Source organism: Mytilus edulis, chromosome 9 (assembly GCF_963676685.1).
Source record: "Mytilus edulis chromosome 9, xbMytEdul2.2, whole genome shotgun sequence".
In the NCBI taxonomy this organism is placed as follows: domain Eukaryota; kingdom Metazoa; phylum Mollusca; class Bivalvia; order Mytilida; family Mytilidae; genus Mytilus; species Mytilus edulis.
Genome location: NC_092352.1, coordinates 33,058,271 through 33,084,266, shown reverse-complemented (window position 1 = coordinate 33,084,266; position 25,996 = coordinate 33,058,271). Strand labels below are relative to the sequence as shown.

At 31.0% G+C, this 25,996-nt stretch overlaps 1 protein-coding gene across 2 annotated transcripts in view; it reads right to left on the bottom strand.

Annotated features, from left to right (window-relative positions):
* Positions 1-1,633: 1,633 nt before the first annotated feature.
* LOC139488174 (AP-5 complex subunit zeta-1-like) overlaps positions 1,634-25,996 on the bottom strand; it is a 33,025-nt gene continuing 8,662 nt past the window's right edge. Inside the window, exons 9-20 of one of the 2 annotated variants that reach the window (XM_071273621.1) lie at positions 25,036-25,198; positions 24,292-24,470; positions 23,444-23,527; positions 22,753-22,949; positions 22,224-22,277; positions 16,299-16,385; positions 13,251-13,373; positions 12,641-12,773; positions 12,202-12,387; positions 10,551-10,702; positions 3,053-3,100; positions 1,634-1,925 (exon numbers count right to left, since the gene is read on the bottom strand). In XM_071273621.1, the coding sequence (XP_071129722.1) occupies positions 1,856-1,925; positions 3,053-3,100; positions 10,551-10,702; positions 12,202-12,387; positions 12,641-12,773; positions 13,251-13,373; positions 16,299-16,385; positions 22,224-22,277; positions 22,753-22,949; positions 23,444-23,527; positions 24,292-24,470; positions 25,036-25,198 (1,476 nt within the window). In that variant the 3' untranslated portion in view covers positions 1,634-1,855. The remainder of the gene's footprint in view (positions 1,926-3,052; positions 3,101-10,550; positions 10,703-12,201; positions 12,388-12,640; positions 12,774-13,250; positions 13,374-16,298; positions 16,386-22,223; positions 22,278-22,752; positions 22,950-23,443; positions 23,528-24,291; positions 24,471-25,035; positions 25,199-25,996) is intronic. The other variant, XM_071273622.1, reaches the window with a different exon arrangement.

Here is a 25,996-nt window from a genome sequence, read left to right as displayed (position 1 = left end):
CCCCCAAACTATTTGATTTAAGTTTTTTATCCTGCATCGATCTTTTGATGTCGTCCCTTAAGTTAAGAGAACAGAAACTAAAAAATTCTTCAATTTTTCCACTTGTCAAGGGGCTTAAACCTAGAATGGTAATCGAAGTGCTTGTAATCACTGAATGGTAAAGATTGCTTTAATTTATCTGTTGGTAGTAAAGTGAATATTGCATTGTATATTGTATATAGCATTGATTTAAGTTGATTCAACTTCTATTCTGGACAAAGAAAGATAACTCCAATTTTCAAAGAAGATTATATAAAGCATTGGTTTTAGGTGATTCAATAAACATTCTGGACAAAGAAAGATAACTCTAATTTATTGACTTGAAACTACAAAAATGCTTGTTTTTGGCCCTATATTCCTAGACTGTTTGCCCCATAACCCTTTAAATATATCTCAACCTTCTGCTTATGGTATTAAACATTGTGGTACAATTTCAGAACAATTGAAATACTTATACACAACTTATTGTTCTGACACTAGATAAATGCTATTTTTGGGCCCTTTGGGCCCCTAATTCCTAAACGTTAGGGAAAAACCCAGAAATTCAATCCCAAGCTTCCTTTTGGGGTTATAAACATTGTGTTAAAATTTTATTGATTTCTGTTTACTTATGCTAAAGTTATTATCTGGAAACCATCGGTCTTCGAACGATGCTGGTTGTATAAAAATGTGTGGGATGACCCAGCCAACCCACCAAGATGACTGCCATGGCTAAAAATGGCTTAAAACTCTGAAATCAAAACATTTAGAGCAATTTTGGACCGGTTAAATTGTTTATGAAGTCAAGATCTATCTGCTCTTAATTTTCAGGTAAATCAGATACCTAGTTTTTGGATTGCTACCGCTGAATTGGTAATTTTTAAGGAAATTTTACCGTTTTTTGGCTATTATCTTGAACATTTTTATAGTTAGAGATAAACTGTAAACAGCAATAATGTTCAGAAGAGTAAGATCTACATATAAGTCAACATGATCAAAATTGTAAGTTGACTCCTTAAAGAGTTATTGCCCTTTATAGTCAATTTTCATAAATTTTGTAAATTTTTGTAAATTTTTACAAAATATTTTTCTCTGTTACTAATGGGCCAAGTTCATTATAGATAGAGATAATTGTAAGTAGCAAGAATGTTCAGTAAAGTAAGATCAACAAACACATCACCATCACCAAAACACAATTTTGTCATGAATCCATCTGTATCCTTTGTTTAAGATGCACATAGACCAAGGTGAGCAACACAGGCTCTTAAGAGCCTCCAGTTTTTCAAGTTGTCACTGAACCATGGAAATGAGGTCAAGAATAATGGGCATATGACAGACGGGAACTTCATAACATAAGGCATCTATATACAAAGTATAAAGCAATCAGATCTTTCACTTACTAAAATATAAAGGTGTTAAAAGGTAGTTGATGCAACTGGCCCCATATCACTATCTCTTTGGTGAGCTTTCTGCAACAAAAACTAAGTCTTACGCTTTCCCCTTTGATAGGGACTCCAGTTTATAAAGGACTTGCTGACTTAAGGTTGACAAGTGATGAGAAAAGCTCACTTTGCCACGTGATAATTTGATGAAAACTATAGAACTACTACTAGAAAAATGTGGTTAATCTATTTAATACAATAAATAACAGTATAAAATATGTATATTAGTAACAATATTAAATAACAAAATTTTGCAATTAAAGAATAACATATCAATTCATATAAAACAATCATTAAAATTATTGCACTATCCAACACTATAGACTGTTCAGCCTTAGCTGAAAATAATTAACCGGTATGTCAAACTGTATTTCTTAATTTATTGATCCCCTATATTATTCTGTACTGATGATTTGGTAAACTCCACGAAGAATGGTAGGAAGACTTGAACTATCCTGATGCCATCTGAAAAAAAGATTCAATAAATAAAATAGTATAAAGGGAGATCACAAATTTGAAAGAATAAATGGAGAACATGTCCATGAGACACAGATGGTGTCATATCCATGAGACACAGATGATGTCACAGCTTGCATATAACATTATAAAGGGACATCAATCATAAACAGTAAAAGTTTTGTGGTAATAAGCAATGTGTATAAGTTTCATAACATATGATTGAGGCAATGTTAAATTAACAAACAGAACCGAAAATTTGGCAATTTTTCCATTTGAAAAGGGGCATAACTCATAACCAGTAAAATTGATGCCACCCAAATTCACACATGATCTCTGCTTTGTGGTGATAAGCATTCAATGTGTATAAGTTTAATTGCATTTGGTAAGTGCAATTTAAAGTTAGATAACGTAAACCAATTTCGGGAGTAAGTAAATACAAACAGACATGGGTAACACTTTTAATGACCCCTCCTATGATGAGTGCATAAAAATGATCAAAACAATTTTACAGAAATTAATACTCTTGAACACTTTTATTATCATTTTCTTAAACTATTTTAAAAAACATGACAGTTTCCGGATTATAATGAATTGCTTGGCAAAGAAATTTAAGTGCAATTGACTGGATAAAAAATTACTTAACAGAAGTTACATAGTTATTTTTAAGGGCAATATTGGTCCGAGTACACAGTTATTTAGTAGTGCATTTCTTTTAGACAATATATGGAAATAAAAAAAATCCCACCTGCGCTTTCTCAATAATATTTTTAGTGTGGTGTACTACTTTTGGGACAAATTATAGAAAACTTCATCAGCTCTACTCAAAATATGGACAATTTTATGTTCAGGGGGTCTTGAAATCTTTTGACAGCTTCCGAAATACTTATTTTTAACCTTTTTCAGCTGGACCAAATCACTACTTTACTTAAAATTCATGAATCAAATTTTTTCACAGTGTAATTTTATCCCCCTACTTGCTATTTGATGCATAAAACATGAAGAAATAAATTTGGAAGGGGTATAAAAAGATTGGCAAGTAACACACTGTCCACACTTGGGACTATATTCGTGGACAACGAAAATCAAGGGACGATAACTGTGTACTCAGACCTATTGGTTACTACAGAACTTACCTTCCTGTGAATATATCGCTTGATGGGTTTAAAGCAGTAGCAGCAAAACTGTAAAAAATTAAATAACAATTTTGAAAAAGCAGTTTGAATTAATCTTTGTGCTAATCAAAGCTATCAAAATTATTACACTTTACTCTTGTTAAACAAGAGGATCTCAAGAGCCTGAATCGCTCACCTCTTATTTTTTTGCTTAAATCTTTCATCAATGATTATTTTTGCTTTTCAATATATATTAATGAGTGGCTTAAAAATGCCATTTAAATGTTCATTGTATCTGTCATATTCTCTTCAAAGGCAAATAAATGTATTTTACCCATATGGCCCATTTTAGCCATAGTGTCTCTATGTTTATTGACGTACAAGAAAATAAAATACAAAATTTATACTAGATTCATTTGAGAAGATTTTAAAGTTAAAAAACATAAACAACTTGTGTAAAATTTCTTAAAGGGCAATAACTCCTTAAGGGAATACGATACAGTAGCAGGGGCAGATAATAACGTTTTCAAAACTGTCCGTGTTGTTTTCGCGACGTTGGTAACCAGAACGTTGTAATTTCGCGATGTTTCTAATAAGAACGTTAACATTTCGCGACGTCGCTTTAGAATAAGTCATATTTCGCGGAATATTCTCTGACGTCATTAATTTCGGTTGCGCGAATTTCAAAAAAGTACCTGCTAAAAAAGTGGCCATGCCGTTTCTAAAAAACCAAGAAACCCACCGAAGAGCAGTTAGATTAAAGGAAATACTTGAGATGTACAAAAATAAATCAAATACAATTTTGCATGACGAAATTGATGAAATGGTGTTAGACACGGAAGAGAGTACTGACATGGAAAGACGGAAGAAGAATTGTGGAGCTTTTTAGTCTGGCACTGAATAACTGCCAAAACTGCACGGCCCAATAACACAATTCGGAACATAACGACCTGCAATAGCTAATTATGAGTATTGGTAGCTACTTAACGTCCAGCGGCAAATATTTAATTACACATTTATGACATCCAAATGTCATTTTAATGAAACTTATAGAAATGAGAAAACGTATGAACCCGTGATTAATGAGTAAAAATTTAACAAAATCTATTGTTATAGGGTGGCCGAATCGGGTCTGGTGTTGAAATCCATACACAAAAGTCATCACTACGGAGTGTTGTACAGCTGTGCAAAATTTTTCATGACGAGAACAGTTATTTTCATTTATTGATAATGAATTCGAAGTAAATAATACTATCTTGAACTGAAAAATATCAGAATCAAAATAGTTAAGTTTGTGTCTTTTTTTCTTTTCTTGTTTAGAATTTGGCAGCCTCCAAGTTTTACGGAACATTGTCATTGTACATTGTAAGGCCAAATTTAACAGACTATCAATGAAATAACAAAACCGACTGCATGTGCGAGACCCTCATTGTTGGACAAGGTCGTATAACATCCCGATTCGTAAATAAAATAATAAAAAAGAGATTGTCTCATCCTGCTCTGGACTTGAAATTGGTACATAAAAAAAATTGCCGATTTTAATTGATATTTTAAAAACATATTATATTGTATGTGTATGTAGAAAAACTGTCAATAAAAGTCCGTTAAAAAGATTTCAAAAAAAAATATTGGTGCCGTTTTTGGTTTGAATTTAAGCAAAATATTACCAATAGATGCATAATTGTCACACGTTAGTTTGTTTAATTGGATGTATTATTTTTGTATATGAAACTGGATGTAATAGACCAAAACAAGAAAACGCACGTTCACATGCTGTTAAAAGGGTTTGTAATTAAATGGTGTCTTTTGGTATTGGTCATCATATTTGTATTTTGTTCATTGTTTTGTACTTAAATCAGGCCGTAAGTTTCCCGTTTGAGTTGATTTGCATTTGTCATGTATAGGGGCCTTTTATAGCTTACTATGCGGTATGGGTTTTACTCATTGTTGAAGGCCGTCCGATGTCCTATAGTCGTTAAGCAATTTGGTCTCTGATTGAGATTTGCCTCATTTGTAATAATACCACGTCTTCTTATTTGCATGTATAAGCACGTCCCTATTATACTTCAATGTATTGAGAGATAAAAATTGAAGTATCGGCAAATTTACACTAATTGCAGACAGACAGATCAGAAAGTGTACACACGTTTAAACTCGTCGTATAATTAGACGATCGGACAGACGAACAAATTGTTTTCAATATAGCTCTACTTCTAGACAAACAAGTACGCCAATATTCATACGTATACGCCGTAAAAAAAAGGTTATGTAACTTATCTATTGATAAAGACATCTTTCAATATTATTCTCTTATATCGGCTGCTGCACTTCCTATGAAATATTATATTACAACTTCATTTTCGGTCGATTGAGGCAATAATGGCATGAGTTAAATTGCACAAAACAGCTCTTATTATAAAACAAGAAGTACTGCTTATAATTTAAATTTGAAAGATGATTATCTTTTGAATGTAAAAATAAAATAAAAATCAAAGTACGTCGAGACCTAAAGTTGACGATACGGTATCGGTTTTGTCATTGTTGAAGGTTATACTGTTGTCAATTTAAGGTATCGCCTCACTAAATTTATAGTTGGTTCACATTTTGTGATGTCAATAAAGTTGTCTATCCTCTTACAGTTCATGAAGCAATTTAGAACTAATCTCGGACGGAGATGCACCTTTATTTCAATCAGATTTTCTTTTTTGCCGTACATCTGACAAAGCAATCTGCTAGAATTCTTTTTTATAGTCTTTTTTTTTTTTATGAAAAGGTTCCTGTCCAAATTTCGTTTCGTAAATGTTTAGCACAAATGTTTTTTTTTTCATTTTATGATTTACCATCTTATAAATTTTTATGATAAGTATCAACGCTTTGAAAAACACCTGCAAACTTGTGTACGGCGGGAATGCTTACACGACGTTGTTGCGATTAAAACTAAATTTAACGTAATTTAGCGCCATACTGACAGACGTCGTAAAAAATTAAGGTTTATGGCTTTTATTGAAAAAACAAGCACATGGACCCCAATTTTTTTCTTTTGCAATCAATCAAGTACTGTTTCAAGAACACTCCGCCAAAATTTCAGGAAAAAATCAACGATCAAATTTTTTTCTGCACTGCCGAAAAGACGCAAAAATATGTTCAATTTCTTTATTTCGGATATAGCAATCTAAATCCGGAACATGATGATTTGATTTAACCTTAAACTTGTTTCAGCATGTTGATGCCATGGATCAAGGGAATATTTTACAAAAAACCCGGTTAAGTTATGACTTTTCATTCAAAAGTATTGTTACTTTCTTTAAAAGTCATAATTTATGAAATTTCAGGGATTTTCTTCCAAATATGCAAATTTCGAACCAAATTATCTCAAAAAGTAAGTCATGAAGGTACTGTTTTCTTTGCATTTTTGAAAAGTACACAATGAAATTGGCCTTCTATCAAAATTTTAAGAAAAAATCAACGAGGGATCTCTACTGTATCGTATGCCCTTAAGGGTTCAATTGACAATTTTGGTCATTCAAACTTTTTTGTAGATCTTACTTTGCTGAACATTTTTGCTGTTTACAGTTTATCTTTATCTTCAATAATATTCAAGATAATAACCAAAAACTGCAAAATTTCCTTGAAATAACCAATTTAGTGGCAGGAACCCAACAATGGATGATAGATCTTGACCTTTTAATTTTTTTTACCCCATGACAGATTTGCTCTAAATGCTTTAGTTTCAAAGATATAAGACAACAAGAATGTGTCCCAAGTACACGGATGCCCCACTCGCACTATCATTTTCTATGTTCATTGGACCGTGAAATTGGGGTCAAAACTTTAATTTGGAATTAAAATTAGAAAGATCATATAGGGAACATGTGTACTAAGTTTCAAGTTGATTAGACTTCAACTTCTTCAAAAACTACCTTGACCAAAAACTTTAACCTGAAGCGAACGGACGCACAGATGGACGGACGAACAGAAGCACTGACCAGAAAACATAATGCCCCTCTACTATCATAGGATTTGGCATAAAAACTGCATTTGACCCCTATGTTCTATTTTTAGCCATGGCAGCCATGTTTGTTGATGGATAAAAAATTTGGATACAATCCATCAATTAGATTCCTAAAGGAACATTCATTTAAAAAGGAACATTCATTTAAAATTAAGAAGTATAAGGCACAATGGTTTCAGAGGAGAAGATTTTTAAATTGTCATTAAAGGTCAATAACTCTGTAAGGGGTCAACTGACAATTTTGGTCATGTTGACTTTTTCCTAGATCTTACTTTGCTGAACATAATCACTGTTCACAGTTTATATCTATCTATAATAATATTCCAGAAACTGCAAAATTTTCTTATAACTACCAATTTAGTTGCAGGAATGGGTTGTTCGATTCGTCTGAAAATTTCAGTGATAATAGATCTTGACCAATTGAACAATTTTACCCCTTGTTAGATTTGCTTTAAAGGTTTATTTTTTGAGATATAAGCCAAAATTGCATTTGTCCCTTATGTTCTATTTCTAGCCATGGCGGCCATGTTTGTCAATGGATCAAAACTTCAGATACAATTTATAAACTAGATACCCTAAGGAACATTTAGTTAACATTTGAAGGTATTTGGCTCTGCAATTTCTTCGGAGAAGATTTTTGAAATAGTTTACAACGACGATGGACGACGACAGACGCCAAGTGATGGCATAACCTCACATGAGCCCTGAGGGCCTCGGTGAGCTAAAAAGGAATATTTTGCTCACACATGTTCTTAGCTTCATTCTATCCAATCTTGCATTTTCCTAAGCAACTATGAATCACTTCTTTTTAATACTAAGTATCTTTCATGTTTTATATGGGTAAACTAAACAATAAAACTTTGCTGATGAAACTAGAAATGAAATCTGACAGAAAAACTTCTAAGTGATTACAAAGTCATGTAATCACATTAATTACAAAATTTGAAAAGTTTACGTCTGACTTGGACCAAAAAATGACAGAAGATTTTTGTTTAGTCTTATGATGTTAAATCTTATATAGTTTTGAAAATATACCTGAAATATATGTCCATGAGCACACATTGTCTATATCAAACATTTTTTATGTTTATAAATAATCAAAGAGCTGATAGCTCTGAAGTGGAAGAAGGTGAATAAAAGGTAACTTGAATTACCATAAAAGCAGCCCCACTTACCCAGGCTGCTTTGTTCCATTATCGTTAAAATGTATTTTTTTTCTTCAAACAAGAAAAGGTCATAAGTACATGGATTTCCCATCCGTACAATCATTTTCTATGTTCAGTTGACTATGAAAATTAGGTAAAATCTTTAATTTGGCAGTAATTAAGAAGATCATATCAGAGGAACACATGTGTACTAAGTTTCAAGTTGATTGGATTTCAACTTCATCAAAAACTACCTCGACCATAAACTTTATAACCAGAAGCAGGACGGACGGACAGACTAGAAAACATATTGCCCATAAATGGAGCATAAAAATAGTAAGACTTGTTACATACCTGCCAACTTTTGAAAGTTCCCATATGGGTTTTTACTGCACAACAATTTTAAAGGTTACAATTTTTAGCGACGTATTTTGCAAGATCTGGATTGTCTAGAAAAAGTGTCATATTTGTATGATGAACTTACATGCCTTTTCCTTAAGTCTGTTTGCATGATTCTAGTTATATATTAAATCGGTAGAAAAAATATACATGAAGCTAGCAGACCAGGGTTTATTTTCCAGATTAAGAATATTAGATGCTTGTTGAAATTTCCAATTTTGAATTATGCACAAAGATGGACCTTTAACAGGTTGGGAACAACACTCCAAATGAGGGTAACCTAACTGGAAGATCATCACAACCCACTGTAAAAAATGAACACAAAATAGAATTTTTCAATAAAATGCTGAAAATAGGCTTTAAAGTATTAAAATGCATTGCAAAAAACAAATATTTCATTAAATAAATTTAAGTAGAATATTCCTATGATATTCCTTTTCATATTGGATACAAATTTTAGTGAGTCTACTGCAGACACTTTGTAGTCAAAGTGTTTCAACTGAGGTACTACACAGGCGTCAAAAGGCGTCATTATGGGGTAAAGGGGGTGGCGTCAAAAAGCGTCATTATGGAGGAAAGGGTTAAGTACTGAATGGTCAAAACATCATGTTTTTTTATCGACATAAATTTTGTCATAAATGTAACCAAATGATGTAGAAATTGTGTTTTTTCTTCAAATTTCCATCAAATTGTAATGTTTATAGTTCCATTATTGCCTCTCTATTTGAATAAAATAAAATAATAAGAAGAATCTGTTTCTTGTTTTGTTTTGTTTTGTTTTTGACAAATGATTGTTCACTGCTAGCAAATGAATCATTATATTTATATATCTTATCTGTATATATTTTTGTTCATGTCTTCATCTCCTTATCATTTGTAAATGTATAGACAAATAAGAAAGAAATAAGCTCCACATGTATATTTGCAACATCGTAAATTAATTAAAATAACATTCTGTTGTAAACAAAATTATGATATAAACTTCAATTTAATCCTTGAAAGGAGGTCTAGATTGCTAAAATAATTTGTAAATTTTAATTTTTTTATTTGTCCAAAATCATTTAAATTCATTTAATCAACATCCTTTTATGATTATTTGATTAAAATATTATTCATTTATAGTCTTTTTACAATTTACATTTTTAAAAGCAAAATAACTGAAAACAGGATTAAACAAAGGGAAGTAACAAAAAAGTATTTCAATATTCCCAATACACATCGTTTTGATAACACAACGGCAGTTAGCCGGAGGTAAACATCGTTGATTACCAGTATGTTTGACACCCAAGCTGTCAAGTGAAGCCATATAATTATACATCTTCTTTGATGTTCAGGTAAAATTTAACACAGGTGTCAATTACACCCGTACAGTAGTAAGAAATGATCAAATATGGCGTCTGAAAAATTTCATACAGGGGAGTTCTTTCTCCTAAACGGGAGGTTCACATGTATGTTACGAAGGGCATCTAATTCACATGACAAAGGAAAACCATGAATAAAGACAACACTTTATATATCCTTTTTATTTATATAAAAACAAAATCTTCTTGTCTGCAGGATTGCAAATTCGTAACTTCAAGGGCGAACTTGTAAACAGGGCGAGTTGTCCCGATACCAAATTCACGCATGCGTAATACAAATATCTACAGTTAAAACAAGTAAACAAATAACGTTCATGTGGATGAGATGAAATCTAATAATTTACAAATAAAATAAAAGGGTCATATTTACGATAGTGATTGTTTTACAATCATAATTTACAAATTAAATGATTCAGATGCCTAATCATGTGTAAAAATCGGTGTCAGGAATCTAAGTTGTTTTGAAATTGTAATACACGAAATGAATGCGGCATACGGAGACTCAATGCCAATGGTCAGCCCCTTAAGTCTTCAGAAGACTTGACGTCTTCTTCCACTAAAAAATCAAACAAATAAGGCAGGTTAAGAAAATTGAAACTTACTTTGGAACTTTAAGAATATTGGTCAACTCTTGTGCTCTGTTAATAATGGTTTCTTGGGAATTAGTATCTAAATATCCTTGTTCCTGTTGTCTGGCTACCTTAGTGCAACATAAAATGGCTCTTGGTATTAAATCTTGGCACCTTGTAGATAGCTAAAATAAAACAGATATATTATTTATCTTTATCTGTTTTTTGCAGAATAAAATGAGTAACATATACTATTCTTAAATGTTATTAATTTGATGGACAAAACTGAACTTACATCTCTGATATGGTAAATGCTTCAGCAAATTCAGACATAATATAAACAAACTATTAGTTTGAATATCACAATCCCTTTAAGATGTAAAAACCAGATGCTCCGCAGGGTGCATCTTTATTCGACTGCAGAGGTCGAACTCTGAACAGTTATGTACAAGTATGGACACAACATTTAGGCTCGATACAGCTCTGAATTTGGAGTGTGATTAAATAGTTGACACAACATAAGTTTCTGACACAGAATGAATATGGTCTAAGAACTTAAACTTAAAACACTTACAAATTTTAAATTGGACATTTACCTTTTATGGTCCAATATTCAAAATCTAAATACATGGTTAGATTCAGCATATCATAGAACCCCAAGAATTCAATTTCTGATGAAATCAAATAATGTTTAATTTTAGACCCTTTAGACCTCAATGTGGACCAATTTGATAACCGGGCCTAAATATTAAAAATCTAAATACATGGTTAGATTCAGCATATTGAAGAACCCCATATATTCAATTTTTGTTGAAATCAAATAAAGTTTTATTTTGGACCCCGATTTGGATTAACTTGAAAACTGGGCCCATAATCAAAAATCTAAGTACATGTTTAGATTCAGCATATCAAAGAACCCCATGAATTAAATTTTTGTTAAAATGAAACTAAGTTTAATTTTGGACTCTTTGGACCTTAATGTAGACCAATTTGAAACAGGACCAAAAATTAAGAATCTAAATACACGGTTAGATTTGGCATATCAAAGAACCCCAATAATTCATTTTTTGATGAAATCAAACAAAGTTTGATTTTGGACCCTTTTGGCCCCGAATTCCTAAACTGTTGGGACCAAACTCCCAAAATCAATTCCAACCTTCCTTTTGTTGTCATAAACCTTGTGTTAAAATTTCATAGATTTCTATTTACTTATACTAAAGTTATTGTGCAAAAAACAAGAAAAATGCTTATTTAGGACCTTTTTTTGGACCCTAATTCCTAAACTGTTGGGACCAAAACTCCCAACCTTCCTTTTGTGGTCATGAACCTTATGTTAAAATTTCATAGATTTCTGTTTAATTATACTAGTTATTGTGCGAAAACCAAATAAAATGCATATTTGGGCCCTTTTTGGCCCCTAATTCCTAAACTGTTGGGACCAAAACTCCAAAAATCAATCCCAACCTTCCTTTTATGGTCATAAACCTTGTGTTTAAATTTCATAGATTTCTACTAACTTATACTAAAGTTATAGTGCAAAAAACAAATAACTTCGGACGACGACAACGCCAAAGTCATACCAATATACGACTTTGCGGTCGTATAATAATTCATTGAAATTCCCAAAGATCAATATATACTGTAATTACTTTTGAAATGGTTGAACGGATAATTATTTTCATACCTTTGCTAAAGTAGACATCAGCATACATGTGATTTTAGCATGTGATACTGATGATGTCGTTGTTGATGCTATCATCCCAGACAATTCATAAGTCAGAGCTTCTAGAACTTCAAAGAATCTTCTAATATTCTCTGTAGTACATCGTTCATCATTTGTTGTAGAACAATATTCACCAACACCCCAAACCTGTATAATTAAATGGCATCAAATGAATTTCATGTTATACTTACCTCAAAAGTTCTTTTTATATTTTTAGATTAATTGAAAATATTTAATAAATTTAATATTTGTTTGTAATTATTGATGAGACATTAAAATGTTTCTTGACATGTAGATAAAAACCACATGTTTTGTGAGCAATACAGAACACAACTTGAATGTATTCTATAAAATTGAACATACATGATACAAATCTAAACCATAATTTATCTTTACAAACCATATTAGCAAAGAAGTCCTCTCTATTGGTAATATTAGCTGGTGTCATGAGGAAATCTAAGATGTCAGACTGTTGATCAAGGAGGATTGTAGGATGTTTCTTCAACAACTTTACAAAATACTGGGAAATTAATCTGAAAGTTTAAAAATTCAATTTATTCAAAACAGTAACTAAAAACTTCTTGTTATTAATTTTATCATCTACACATGTTGAGGTAAATAATTTTTAAGATCATTTCATAATTATTCAGAAAATAATTCTGTTGCACAGCTTTATCAAGCTTTTGTTACTGAATAAATAATAAATCGAAATTTATCCATGATATAAATATGGAAAATTGAATTGTGGTTAAATTCCGGAAAAGTAGAAACCTGTGGATAATTGAACCCCTGAAAAATTACACCAGGTTCAATTTTCTAGGTATCAAATTTTTCATATGACACCGGTACATAAAATCATTCATTTATTTAAATAAAAGGTTTGATAAAGTAATGTCAAAATATCTATGGCAGACATGTCTACTCTTACATTGCAAGTGAATCAAAATTAAGAAGAATTGCATCTAGGATTTGATATTTTTTAGTTTTCTAAAATGAAATAATTTGCATACCTTTTGACATCTGCCTTGAACTCTAGTATATTGTACAACAATCCACATCTTTCGATCAGGACTGGTAATAAATGAGAAACAAAATCTGTAGAGGCTTCTTCTAAAATAACCTCGAACCAAATCCTATAAAAGATATTAATTTCAAAAGATTTTGTTGCTATCAGTATGTTGACAAAAGGCTTTTTATTACAAGAAAAAAATTAGGACAATCCATGTAAGTCAACAAACTCAGCAATAAGCAGTTGCCAACTATGAACATCTTATTTTCAGAAAGAACATTTCATTACAGTATAAGTGATTTAAAACCAGGGTCTTAAAAGAGAAAGTCAGATTCAGACGGAAAAAAAGTATTTCTATCTGAAATTACAGATTTTAACAAGAAAATCTACTTTGACAGTCTGACAGTGGAACTCATATACCACATGCCTAAAGCTTAAGTAAACACAAAATAAATAAAAAATATGATAGTTGAATACATTTTTAAGTCTGAATTTGGTAAGGGTTAAAACATATAATTGAGTGATTGTTACAGTGAGATGCTTATAGGTGTTACTGTAAAATTTTACCTATAGCTCAACCTGTTTTTAAAATTGTCAACACAATAGGGACATTTAAATTGACCAGTTGGTATTGTTAGATTTAAAATATACCTTGATTCTACCTGTACAGATTTTTATTCACCTAACCCAAAGTTTCAGCATGCTTTTTTCCTGAAGATTTTCTTACCTAGGATTATTCTATTAAAAATTGATAGGGAAGAAAATAGTTTTGGTTTTCATTGTTTTAAATCCCTGATATATATGATTTATCTATTTTTTACCTAAAATTCTAAATCAGTAAAAGATTAAAATAAATATGTATTAATTTGTTTGAAAATTTAAACTGTTTTTACACCAAAATGCTTCTTTAAAATTCCAACCCTTATACATAGTATTGTCCAGCTGCCAGTGAAACAAGAAATAGCTGCTCAGGTGTTTACAGTTTAAATTTTCAGAGGGATATGTTGTTCTTTTCTTCACATGACCCTTCAAGATTCTCATTTTGGATTATTATTTGCAATATTTTAAATCTTTTGGTGTCATTGTGTGTACAATATTGGATTTATTTTATTTGAATTCACTACTCAGACTTTTTATAGCAATTTTGCTTCTTAAAATGTGATGTGTTTCTTTCAAGATTTTATTGTCATGAAGGACATCAAGGAGGAAATAATTCATTCAAACAGTTTTGTGGGGCTTACATATGATGTTGTACATATAAAATTCAAAATAATTTTGGAGTATACCTTGCTGTGTTTTTTCTTTGAAATCTATTATAATATTAGTGGGAGTTTTGTGCATAAAATGCTGTGTTAACTCAAGGAAATTCAAATTTTCATACAATGGGATTTAGTTATGTTAAAGATTTAAAAATTTCAAAACTGGAATTCAAGTAGGAGATATAGTGTGTGTTCATCCAACATGTTTCTGTGGCTTTAAATGTGATTTTTGAAATATTCATTATTAATTTTGGGATCTATTACAAATTTAAGATGATTCCCTATTTAAATGGGATCTTGGAAATGAAATAAAATGTTGAAGTAATGCAGTGGATATAGTCTAATCTAGTGATAAAGTGAAAAATAAAAGTAAAATATTCTAAAATATTCCTAACGTGAGGAAATGTTTTTTAAAAGTGAATGTGAAATTGGAAATAGTCATTATAAAATTCTGAATCAAATAATGTTTGATTTGGAAATTATTATAGGAAATGAAATAAAATGTTGAAGTAATGCAGTGGATATAGTCAAATCTAGTGATAAAGTGAAAAATGAAAGTAAAATATTCTAAAATATTCCTAACATGAGGAAATGTTTTAAGTGAATGTGAAATTGTTAATAGTCATTATAAAATTCTGAATCAAATATTGTTTGATTTGGGAATTTATTATAGGAAATGAAATAAAATGTTTACTGTGGATATATTAAAATCAGGTGATATACAGTAAAAATATAAATAAAATTTTACAAAATATAAGTGAGGATAACTATTTGGAATATAGTAATGGAAATGATTCTGAATTATGTATAGATTCTGCACCTGTTAAATTAGGATGTATATAATTGGAAGTTAATCAGAATTTATACTATGGATTTAGAAAAAAATCTAGTGAAGTAGTGAAAAATGAATAAAATTGGGAATTATTTAAAATCTTTGGAATTCTGGATGAGATGTCAAATATTAGTGTAAAAAAATAAATGAAATTGTTTATTGAAATATGATTTTGAGGTTTCATTAAAGTGAGTGAAATATTACGACTGGATTATTTGGGGTATTAAACACTGCTAGTAGTGGCTATGCAAACATTTAGATGAAATGTAGTGCATTTTAGGTCATGCAATTTTGAATTAACTGCAAGAAAATAAAATATATGATAAAGTCATTCTTGTTTGGCTTGATCACTCATAAGATTTTGAATGACAGTAAAATAAAAATCTCTCAATAGAATAATCCTAGGTAAAAAAAAGTTCAGGAAAAAAGCATGCTGAAACTTTTGGTTAGGTAAATAATTTTTTTTACAGGTAGCATCAAGGTAGATTTAAATCTAACAATACCAACTGGTCAATTTAAATGTCCCTATTGTGTTGACAATTTTAAAAACAGGTTGAGCTATAGGTAAAATTTTACAGTAACACCTATAAGCATCTCACTGTAATAATTCAATAAAATATTGGATCAATCAATGATATTTCCAGAAATAACCTTTCGTTAAGATCTGGATACTTACTTCATTAAATCAAAGATTGTGTAATTTTAACTGAAACCTAAGCAGTCCTTAGAAAATATGGGTCTGACACTGCATCAATATCGATGAAAGCTGTGAACATGACCTTCACATTTGATCTTAGATCAAGATTATGATCCATGCCTTGGTCAGGAACACTTATTGTGCTAAGCAAGCAAAACAAAAGAATGGCTTGCACAAACACAAAAGAGAGTTTTCGTATTCTATGTAGCCATATAATCCAAGTAAACTGAGAAATAAAGGAAATCATATAAGTTTATTTACCTTAATAGTGCTGGGACAACTTGAGAACAGACAACAACACGTGGATGAAGACAATAATCTTCTAATATCTTGTGAAATGCTGCTAATCTATAAAATATTTTAAAAAACATTAGAAAACATTGAAACTGTATACATACTTCATTGTATTGTGTTTCATTCATTAAGTCTTACAAATGATTTAGCATTGTACACTGTCATGTTTTTCTCTGATTGTTAATACCTTCTTTGCTCTAAATCCATTGGAAGTTGGATGTGTACTGATGTTTATTGGCTTTCGAACTATCTTTGAGTAACTACAAGGACTTTCAGATCTGTAATTTTTACACAAAAATTACTTATTCTGTGAAGAGTTATAAAATTAAAGCTGTTTTAATTATATCCCATATGGTCAAATGTAATTAAAGCAGTAACTATCAGGCAGATCAGAATGAAAATCCTAATGTTTAGGAAGGACTCATCTTCGCTAGCCAAGGGTAACGATCCACTCCCACTCTCTTCACCCTTGGCGGATTGAGATACTATTTCGGAGACACAAGGTAAGGATTTTTATTGGTTGCAGTAGAAACTCGCTGCATCCAATCAAAAAGCTCCTATAACATGATCACGTGTAAATGTAGAAAGTATTTGTAAACAATTGCCACGTTTATTGTGCAACAAGTCTTTACATTACTAAATATACGACTATATTTAGTGACAACTTGAATGTTTTTAATCAACTAATAGAAGTTCCTGTGTATGTTTCATGCACAAATGCATGAATGTTGACGTATATTTTCGTTTCCGGCTTTACCAAGTGGGTAGAATCTAGACGCTTCCGTGTTTTTACCTCCAAACTGAAGAGTTCAAGTGCTACCATTGGTCAAGAATAATGTATTCGGAATGGGCGTGACTTTAATCTTCCGATAGATGGCGCAACATAGATATCACAAATGTTGGCTCAATCTGCCAAGGGTGAAGAGAGCGGGAGTGGATCGTAACCCTTGGCTAGCGAAGATGGGAAGGACTATCATCTTGGCTTTAATATATTTGTAGGACTCTAAAGTCAATGTTCACGCTAAAGTGCGATTGTCTACGCTAAAGTATGATGGTGTCTCACGCTAAAGTGCAATGGTTGTTTGTTCCGCGCTAAAGTATGATGGTGTATCACGCTAAAGTGTAATGGTTCAAAGGGTAAGATTCAAAGTATTAAAACATCGAGGTTTAAAAAGTATTTTTGCAAAAGCTATTATGCTAAGGTATAACATATTTGATAGGTGTTATAATTTACCGGTAGTCTGAAGTGATTGTTTTTAAATTAACAAGTCCGACCAAGTAAAAATTGCTTTAAAGGTAATTTATGTTTTGCAAATATTATCAGTCAGGCACGGCTGGTAATCTACACACGCAGAACATTTGGTTCTGCAATAAAAACCGTGAGAGGATTTTCCGGTTGTGCTTGAGTGGAGTAATTGTCACCGCTTCAAAAGGTATGTACATTTCTAAATCTCAATTTTCTTATTCAACTGATCAAAATATTGAAAATCGGAGAATGCTATGCTGTGGTGAATACTTTAAAGAAGAGATACATGTATCATTTACTGTTGTACGTAGAGTTGAACTCCTACAATATCAGTTGTCCCACAAGAAATTGCCTAAAAAAGTGACATTTCAATTTTGAAATTGTTCTATTTACAGACCTACAAGTTCAAATTTAGTTTTTTTTGGGGGCAATGGGTATGAATGTTGTTTTTGGCGGCGTGTGTGCTGTCCGGTGTTGATAGACGTCTTAATAATTCCAGAAACAACATTTTTCCATGAAGTCATGCGTGAGGGGATCGGTACTGATTGAGGACATCGTGAATGCGTGAGGGGAAGTACAAACATTTTTTTTTAATCTTTGGCTTTGTGACTTTTGTTGACTCAATTAATGTGATCAATGCTGATTAAAAAGCACAGATTTATCCTTATACTTTAATATATATATAGATGTGAATTGATAACTCATTCAATGAAATCAAACTATTAATTGTTTGTTCAATTTCAGAAAATGCCATTGTTCAAAGGAAAAAGAAAAAGAGGACTGCAATTGACTCTCTACAAAAAGCCATGGAGATACAAGTTATCCCCGCCCTCGAAGCGACCTAAACCCTCTCGCAGTAGTCCTGTCGTCAAATATACGTCACAGATATCACCACATATATCTAAGAAAATCAGTTGAAAAAAGCTTAATTAAGATTCATGTTATACACATTTACGAAAGGGGCTATCTCCCCTAAAATAGTTTATTTAAAAAAAAAAAGATGATTCTAAAAACACAAAATTTGATATTTGTTTAAATATTTTGATTTATACAATAAATCACCAAATATTCTTTATATGAATAAAGTCAAACTATTGAATTGCAAATCTGTCTCAAAATTTGCAGATGTGGGCAAATAATCGGTCTAGTTTTTACTTGTAGCAAGAAAACAAAATCGTTGACAACATTTTTTGTCTTTATTCTTCGTGAAACATATTATTAAACCTAGGTTCCTACAATTATTTCACAATCTAATCTCATAAACTTTTTTAAGCACACTCATATATGTGTTTTTTCATGAACAATGTAGCCGAATTTAGGTAAGTTTCAACGACTGATAGCTTGAATATAAAGATAAGATTTGTACCTCCCCTCACGCATTCACGATGTCCTCAATCAGAACCGATTCCCTCACGCATGACTTCATGAAAAAGTGTAGTTTTAGGAATTATTAAGACGTCTATCAACACCGGACAGCACACACGCCGCCAAAAACAACATTCATACCCATTGCCCAAAAAAAAACTAAATTTGAACTTGTAGGTCTGTAAATAGAACCAATTCAAAATTGAAATGTCACTTTTTTAGGCAATTTCTTGTGGGACAACTGATTTTGTAGGGGTTCAACTCTACGTACAACAGTAAATGATACATGTATCTCTTCGTTAAAGTATTCACCACAGCATAGCATTCTCCGATTTTCAATATTTTGATCAGTTGAATAAGAAAATTGAGATTTAGAAATGTACATACCTTTTGAAGCGGTGACAATTACTCCACTCAAGCACAACCGGAAAATCCTCTCACGGTTTTTATTGCAGAACCAAATGTTCTGCGTGTGTAGATTACCAGCCGTGTCAGGGGCATTATTTAAACAAGTAATTTTCTAAAGTTACTTATATAAGTAATTTTTGTTTTTGAAAATAAAATAATTACTTAATAGAGTTATTTTAAATTTCAATAAAACATAGACTAAATGTAGTTTTGATGAGTTTTTACATAATTTCATATCATGAAGTTAAGAATTTATTATATTTGAGAGGATTATAGAGATGAAGGGTTACTTTAAAAATTATGACAAAAATATTACTCGAATAAGTTATTTGATACATTTTTAATAAAATTAGTATTAAAACTTATTTAAGGAACATGTGTACTTGGTTTGGGTTACAAATTATAGATCACTTCAAGTCTTAATCAATTCACAAGTATCTATCTATTTATATCAGTCTACCTTCAAGATTTTGGAGGAAAATGAGAATTTAATTGTCCCAAGATACCAATCTTTGACCAAGAAGCGTTGGTATGAAAGATAAGTGCGTCAGAAAGTTAATGAGTGTTTCAGAAGGATTAGATTTAAGGTAGCACAATACAAAGATTTTTCATCCCCAATCAGACATCTTTAAACTGATGTAGTTCCACTCATCTTTCTTTAAATTTTATAAATAAGGCAACAAAAGAAAGCAGAAGGATTAATCTTTCAAATTGTGATAATTTCATTATGACATAATTATTACATAATTAATTGTTATGTAATTAGTTGCTATATTGTGATGTCCATACTTGAATGAATTTAGCTTCTTTGTTATTCATAGCATCCCAATTTTTTTCATAGATTCTTGCTCAACACAGTTTGACCTCCAAAACTGTGTCTCAGATTTTTCCTATTGTATTTCATTCTCTCATAAATCTTCAATGAAGTTTGCAACATCAATTCATAAGAGACCACTAAATTCAACTGGGTATAAAATTTATTCTATTGATGTTTTTGGAAATCTGAGACACAGTTTTGGAGGTCAACCTGTGTTGTACAAGAATCTATAAAATATTTTGGGATGCTGTGAAGAACAAAGACACTTAATTCATTCAAGTGTGGATATCACAATATAGCAACTAATTACATAATAATTATTTATGTAATAATTATGTCATAATGAAATTATTACAATTTCAAAGATTAATCTTTCTTCTTTCTTTTGGTACCTCATTTATAAAATATAAAGAAGGATTAAATGAATTACATCAGTTTAAAGTTGTCTGATTGGGAGTTAAAAAATCTTTGTATTGTGCTACCTTAATATGTCAGGGGAAAAATAACCAGATGAATGTGAAAAATTGTTAAACCTAGTAAAATCTGTATTATTGGACACTTATAAAAATAATATTCAGAAAAGTTACTTAGATAAGTAATATTTAAAATAGCCTCGTTTTCAACATTACTTGAATAGGTAATTTTAATTGTTACTTGTTTAAGTAATGCCCCTGACTGATTATATTTCATGTAAAATGATTTTTTAACAATTCGGAGCATATTGAATATATGGATAATTGGTGTGGTTTGTTGTTCACACTAATATTACAACCTCCCTTACATTTGTCATTGAAAATTAAAAATACAAAATTCGTTCATTGTCGGAATATACAACAATTATTTGTATAAGCTTTAATTGAAATGCGAGAGAAATGCAATGTTCGCCGAGCTTTCTCCTTTTTCTTAGCGAGTACAAATACATGTTTTATTTTCAAACAATGTACTAGTCTCGATGCACCAGAGTTATCCTTCTCTACATATTCATATGGAGTGTCTGGATAATCGAGACTAACAATGTACAGTACGAACTAATGTTTTAGCAGACAATTTATAGTTCATGCATGAAAACATGTATCTCTATTTTACCGACGTTACTTTTCATTAAAATCGACGGCATTATAAAGGGGATCACAAAGTAAACTGCCATGCACTTAAACAATGATTCGAATGTATCCATTCGCTTCAAATAGAAGCAGGCTAAGTATGCGTATACTGTATTTATATAGTAAAACGGTCGACTGTAGGATACACGTCCTTCTTCCAGCACTCGATATAAAATAAACATTGTAATTTAGTCGACAAAGAACAGTTAAATTAAATTAATTACTTGTAAGTCGTGGAAATTTGGTGTAAAAATTGTTAATCAAATATTCCTAATCTACGTTTCTAACGTCTATATTTTGCGGACCATCGGACTTTAGCGTATGGAAGCATTGCACTTTAGCGTAGACCATCGTACTTTAGCGTCCCCATCGCACTTTAGAGTCCTAAATATTTATTTTAAATATGAAACAAAATTGTTTACATTTGTCACTTAATTTTACATGCACAAATGAACTACATAGCGGTACAAATTGATTGTTTTATGTTCCCATATCTAGACAATACAGAAGAGAACTGCTACTATGCAATAAGCAGTGAAAATTTCAGAAGCATAGTTATGAAGCAAATACAAGTGCTTGTTATACATAAAGATAACTGTCATCTATATATTTTCATATAGGCAAAAAAAAAATTGAGTCTAAGCATGAATTGACTTTATGGTACACTCGTCAAACCTCATCAAATACATGGATAGAAAATAACAATAGATGAATGAAATTGAGAACGAAAATAGGGAATGTGTCAAAGAGACAAAAACCTGATGAGATAGTGAAAAACAGACAAAGACCACCAATGGGTCTTCAATATAGCGAGAAAAACTTAGTACATGATATTTAAGAGATAAAGAAAGATTGCTGCTCATTCATTGAAAAGCAACTGATAAATTTAGACTTGTTTCAGATAAAAACAGAATATATCCAAAATAAAATGTTTTATAAAAGTGCTGACAAACCCAGATTCACTTTTCTCTAATTTATCTTTCTCCAGCTGCATCTTAACTAAAAATCTAAAACATGTGAGTGAAGATATTACTGCTCATTTAAAAAAAAAAATAATGAATATTCTTGAATGCTGTTTAAAGAAATCTCAGAACATTGACTTAAAACCTATGATGAGGGGTGTTTTGAACAACCTTGTTCACCCATGAGGGCCTTTCACAGTAGGCTCATCACTTAAAACTTAATAATAGAAATGAGACCCTATTTATGAAAATTTGCCATGGAATTTTTATGTTAGTGGTTTTCTCCAGATGGAAAAGTTCACTGCTGCAAATAAGGTATTGATGTTTTGTTCCAAATAAGTAAACAAAAATTTTAAAATATGAAATTAACATCATACTTTTCATCCAAACTGAAGCTAGAAGAACTTGTAATCCCTATGGAATCTTATAGCATTCAATGATAAACATCTATTAAGAATGAATTTTTAACAGAAAATGTTAAAATCTAAATCTAACTTAAATTTCAACAAAATTGTCTAACCTGTTAATAGTATCTCCCTGCCCACCTTCACTTCTGGTAAAGAAGAGAAACATTGGTCTGTAGAATGGATGTTGGTAGGCTTCCATAGAACTATTAGGTTCTGTCTCTGGTACAGTGGCAACATCTTCTGTATTACATTTCTCTATCACATCCAAACAGATAGTTATACATGGCAGGTCTAATAAGATGTGAAATATCTACAACATCAAAACAGATAGTTATACATGGTAGGTCTAATAGGCTGTGAAATATCTACAACATCAAAACAGATAGTTATACATGGTAGGTCTAATAGGCTGTGAAATATCTACAACATCAAAACAGATAGTTATACATGGTAGGTCTAATAGGCTGCGAAATATCTACAACTTATTAAGTATAGAGAATTGTACCCACATGTCTTAACTTACAGGATGACTGGAAAGTCTAATAGGATTTGAAACGCATCAAAATAGGTAAAAAGAGAATTGTCCACATATCAATGCCTGTTATCAACTCCTAAATTGTATTCTAAATTTAGCAATAGCTATTGTATTTATTTGATGGGACCAAAGAATTGCTAAGTTTAAATTGAAAGGTAACCTTCAAGGGTATCCATGGAAAGTATCATTTCTTTCATAATAACTGGTATTTAACCAGTAACATTAAACAAATTTGTGAGATCAAACTTATAAAGATAGAAAATATTTACCTCAATTGAAGATGTAGGGGACATCAAAGCAGGTAAAATTTCACAAAACTCTGACACAAATGACCTTGGATTCCATGCTAATATCTACAATGAAAAGTACATTTTTAAAACTTCAAGAAATGTCCAACGATATTTTTTCAAAGCAACACACTTATATCATTTGGAAGCTTGCTCTTTGCATTTTAAAGCATTTTGTCTCTTTTATTTATCAATAAACTATGACCAAAGAATCAGGTTAAGACTAATATTTTTCACAGTTAAAAGCTTATAAATCATTGAAATAATTATAGTATAACTAATCGACGCGCATGAGTTAATTATCAATGTTTTTCAGTCACGAGTTGAATATTTTTCGATATTTGAATTCTTCAATTAGTTATTCTTTTTTATTTCATTGGAAAATGGGTTTTTTTTAAGAAATTTATGTAAAATATGTAAGGAACTATATCTTTTTTCGACACTTTCACAATTTGTTTTGATCCACCGTTATCGACGTCTTGACAACGCCTATTGTTGTATGACGTTAGAGAGTGAAATAACCACGTTTATTTCATATGTGAAATTATCCGTTTTTATTTAACTTGGAAATCAATGTAATTCATTGCAACCAATGTAATAAAAGACGACCAACACTTCTCATATTACAAGAAAATTATTGTTATCAATCTCAATCAATTAAGCAACATAAACTATGTGCATGTACATTTCAACTTCTCCAAGATCAGTGCCAAATATTACATACTTCAACATCCTGTTTAAAATGTGACATTTAAAAAAAAAAACACTTTCAAAAGGTGTCCAAATCAGATCTGTAATTGCAAATCTTTTAATTACATGTTAACAATTACCTTGAAAATATTAGGAAAATGATTACTAAGTATGGTATTATCATCACACAATGTTTCCAGGTTATCCAAGATAAATATTACAGTATCAAAGGCTATAGCTGTATCTGTGAAACCCCAGGATAATGATTTGTGAAAATACTGTCTGAATACATCATGTGGGTCATGTGCTACTGTCCTACCTGAAAAATTATCTCTAGAAACTAAGGGTGTACATGCTTTTGACAATGAAATTAACAACATCGTCATGGATAAAAAGCAATAAACAGATTATCATTGGTCATTTGATTGCTTTTCTCACTTTGGCCATACTGGCTCATGAAAAAATCAATCTTGTTGAGATTGCATTGATAATTAATAAGTATCAAATATCAGATGAAAAATAAGCCAACCACATACCATGTAACAGAGTACATGTAGCAAAGTGGTGGTAATCATTCACTTTGTAAATGAGGTCTCTTGTCTTATTAGCAATTCTACCAAATATTTTAATTTTTGATACATATGGACCATTCCAAACTATTAGTCAGCATTGTACACACACTGTGTTAAATCTTACATCCACTGTAATAAAGAACAAATATGTAAACTATTGTTTAGGAATAATTGTATCAAAGGGAAATATTAGTTTAATCACACAATTGTTTAAGGTAAATTGTATCACTTAAGTAATATTTAACTACTAAAATGCATTCTTTGTTTTAGGAAAACTGTAGCACAGTGGTAAATTAGGACTAGTATACATACTATGGTTTAGGAAAAACTGTAAGACTGGTATAATAAGTCTTGTTTTACTAAAGTCCTGTAACAATCTGTTATGTTGTCTACGTATCTCTTGGTATACTCTGGCTACTTGTCCTTCATCTATTTTACATACCAAATCTAACAAATTTATAGTTTCTAGCAAACACTATGAAAAAATTAAAAATATTTTAATTAAGAATTGAATGCTTCTTTTTGTAAATTTATTGGGGTGTAAAAGCGTTGACCGAAGTACATTTTGTATGAAGCGCCGAAGCGCTTCATTCTAAAAATGTACGCACGGTCAACGCTTTTACAACCCTATAAAGTTACAAAAAGGAGCATTCAATACTTATAATTACATTTTTTAGCTATGATCATGAAAACACGAATTTTATATATTTTATTATTTAATTCACCTGTGCACTTTATTGTTGGAGCACGTGTTATCATGAGTGAAAAGTTGTATTGAGCAATGCAACTGCTTACGGAATAACATGTGATGTGCAGTTAGCCAATCAGAATAAAATATTATAATGAAACATACATCTAATGTAATTATTACTTTAAATCAGTTCTGATATGTGGCCAACAAAATTCATAAAAAAATCAAATTTGTTTACATAATGTACGGGTATCAAGGACTTAGAGACTTAGAAATACAATGTATAATTTGTAGAGACCATATCGAGAAGTATTTTAAACGTCATAAATTTATAACTTTTTTACCGGTACATATTTATGTTAACATACAATGTAGGATAAAAAAAATTCTTGAATTTATTTCTTTTGAAGATATCATATCATTAGTGGATTCTTTTCACTGTCATCAAAGTGAGAGGTTTAGCGCTTTAAAACCAGGTTCAATCCACCATTTTCTACATTTGAAAATGCCTGTACCAAGTCAGGAATATGAGTTCTTGTCCATTTGGTTTTGATGTGTTTTGTCATTTTATTTTGCCATTTG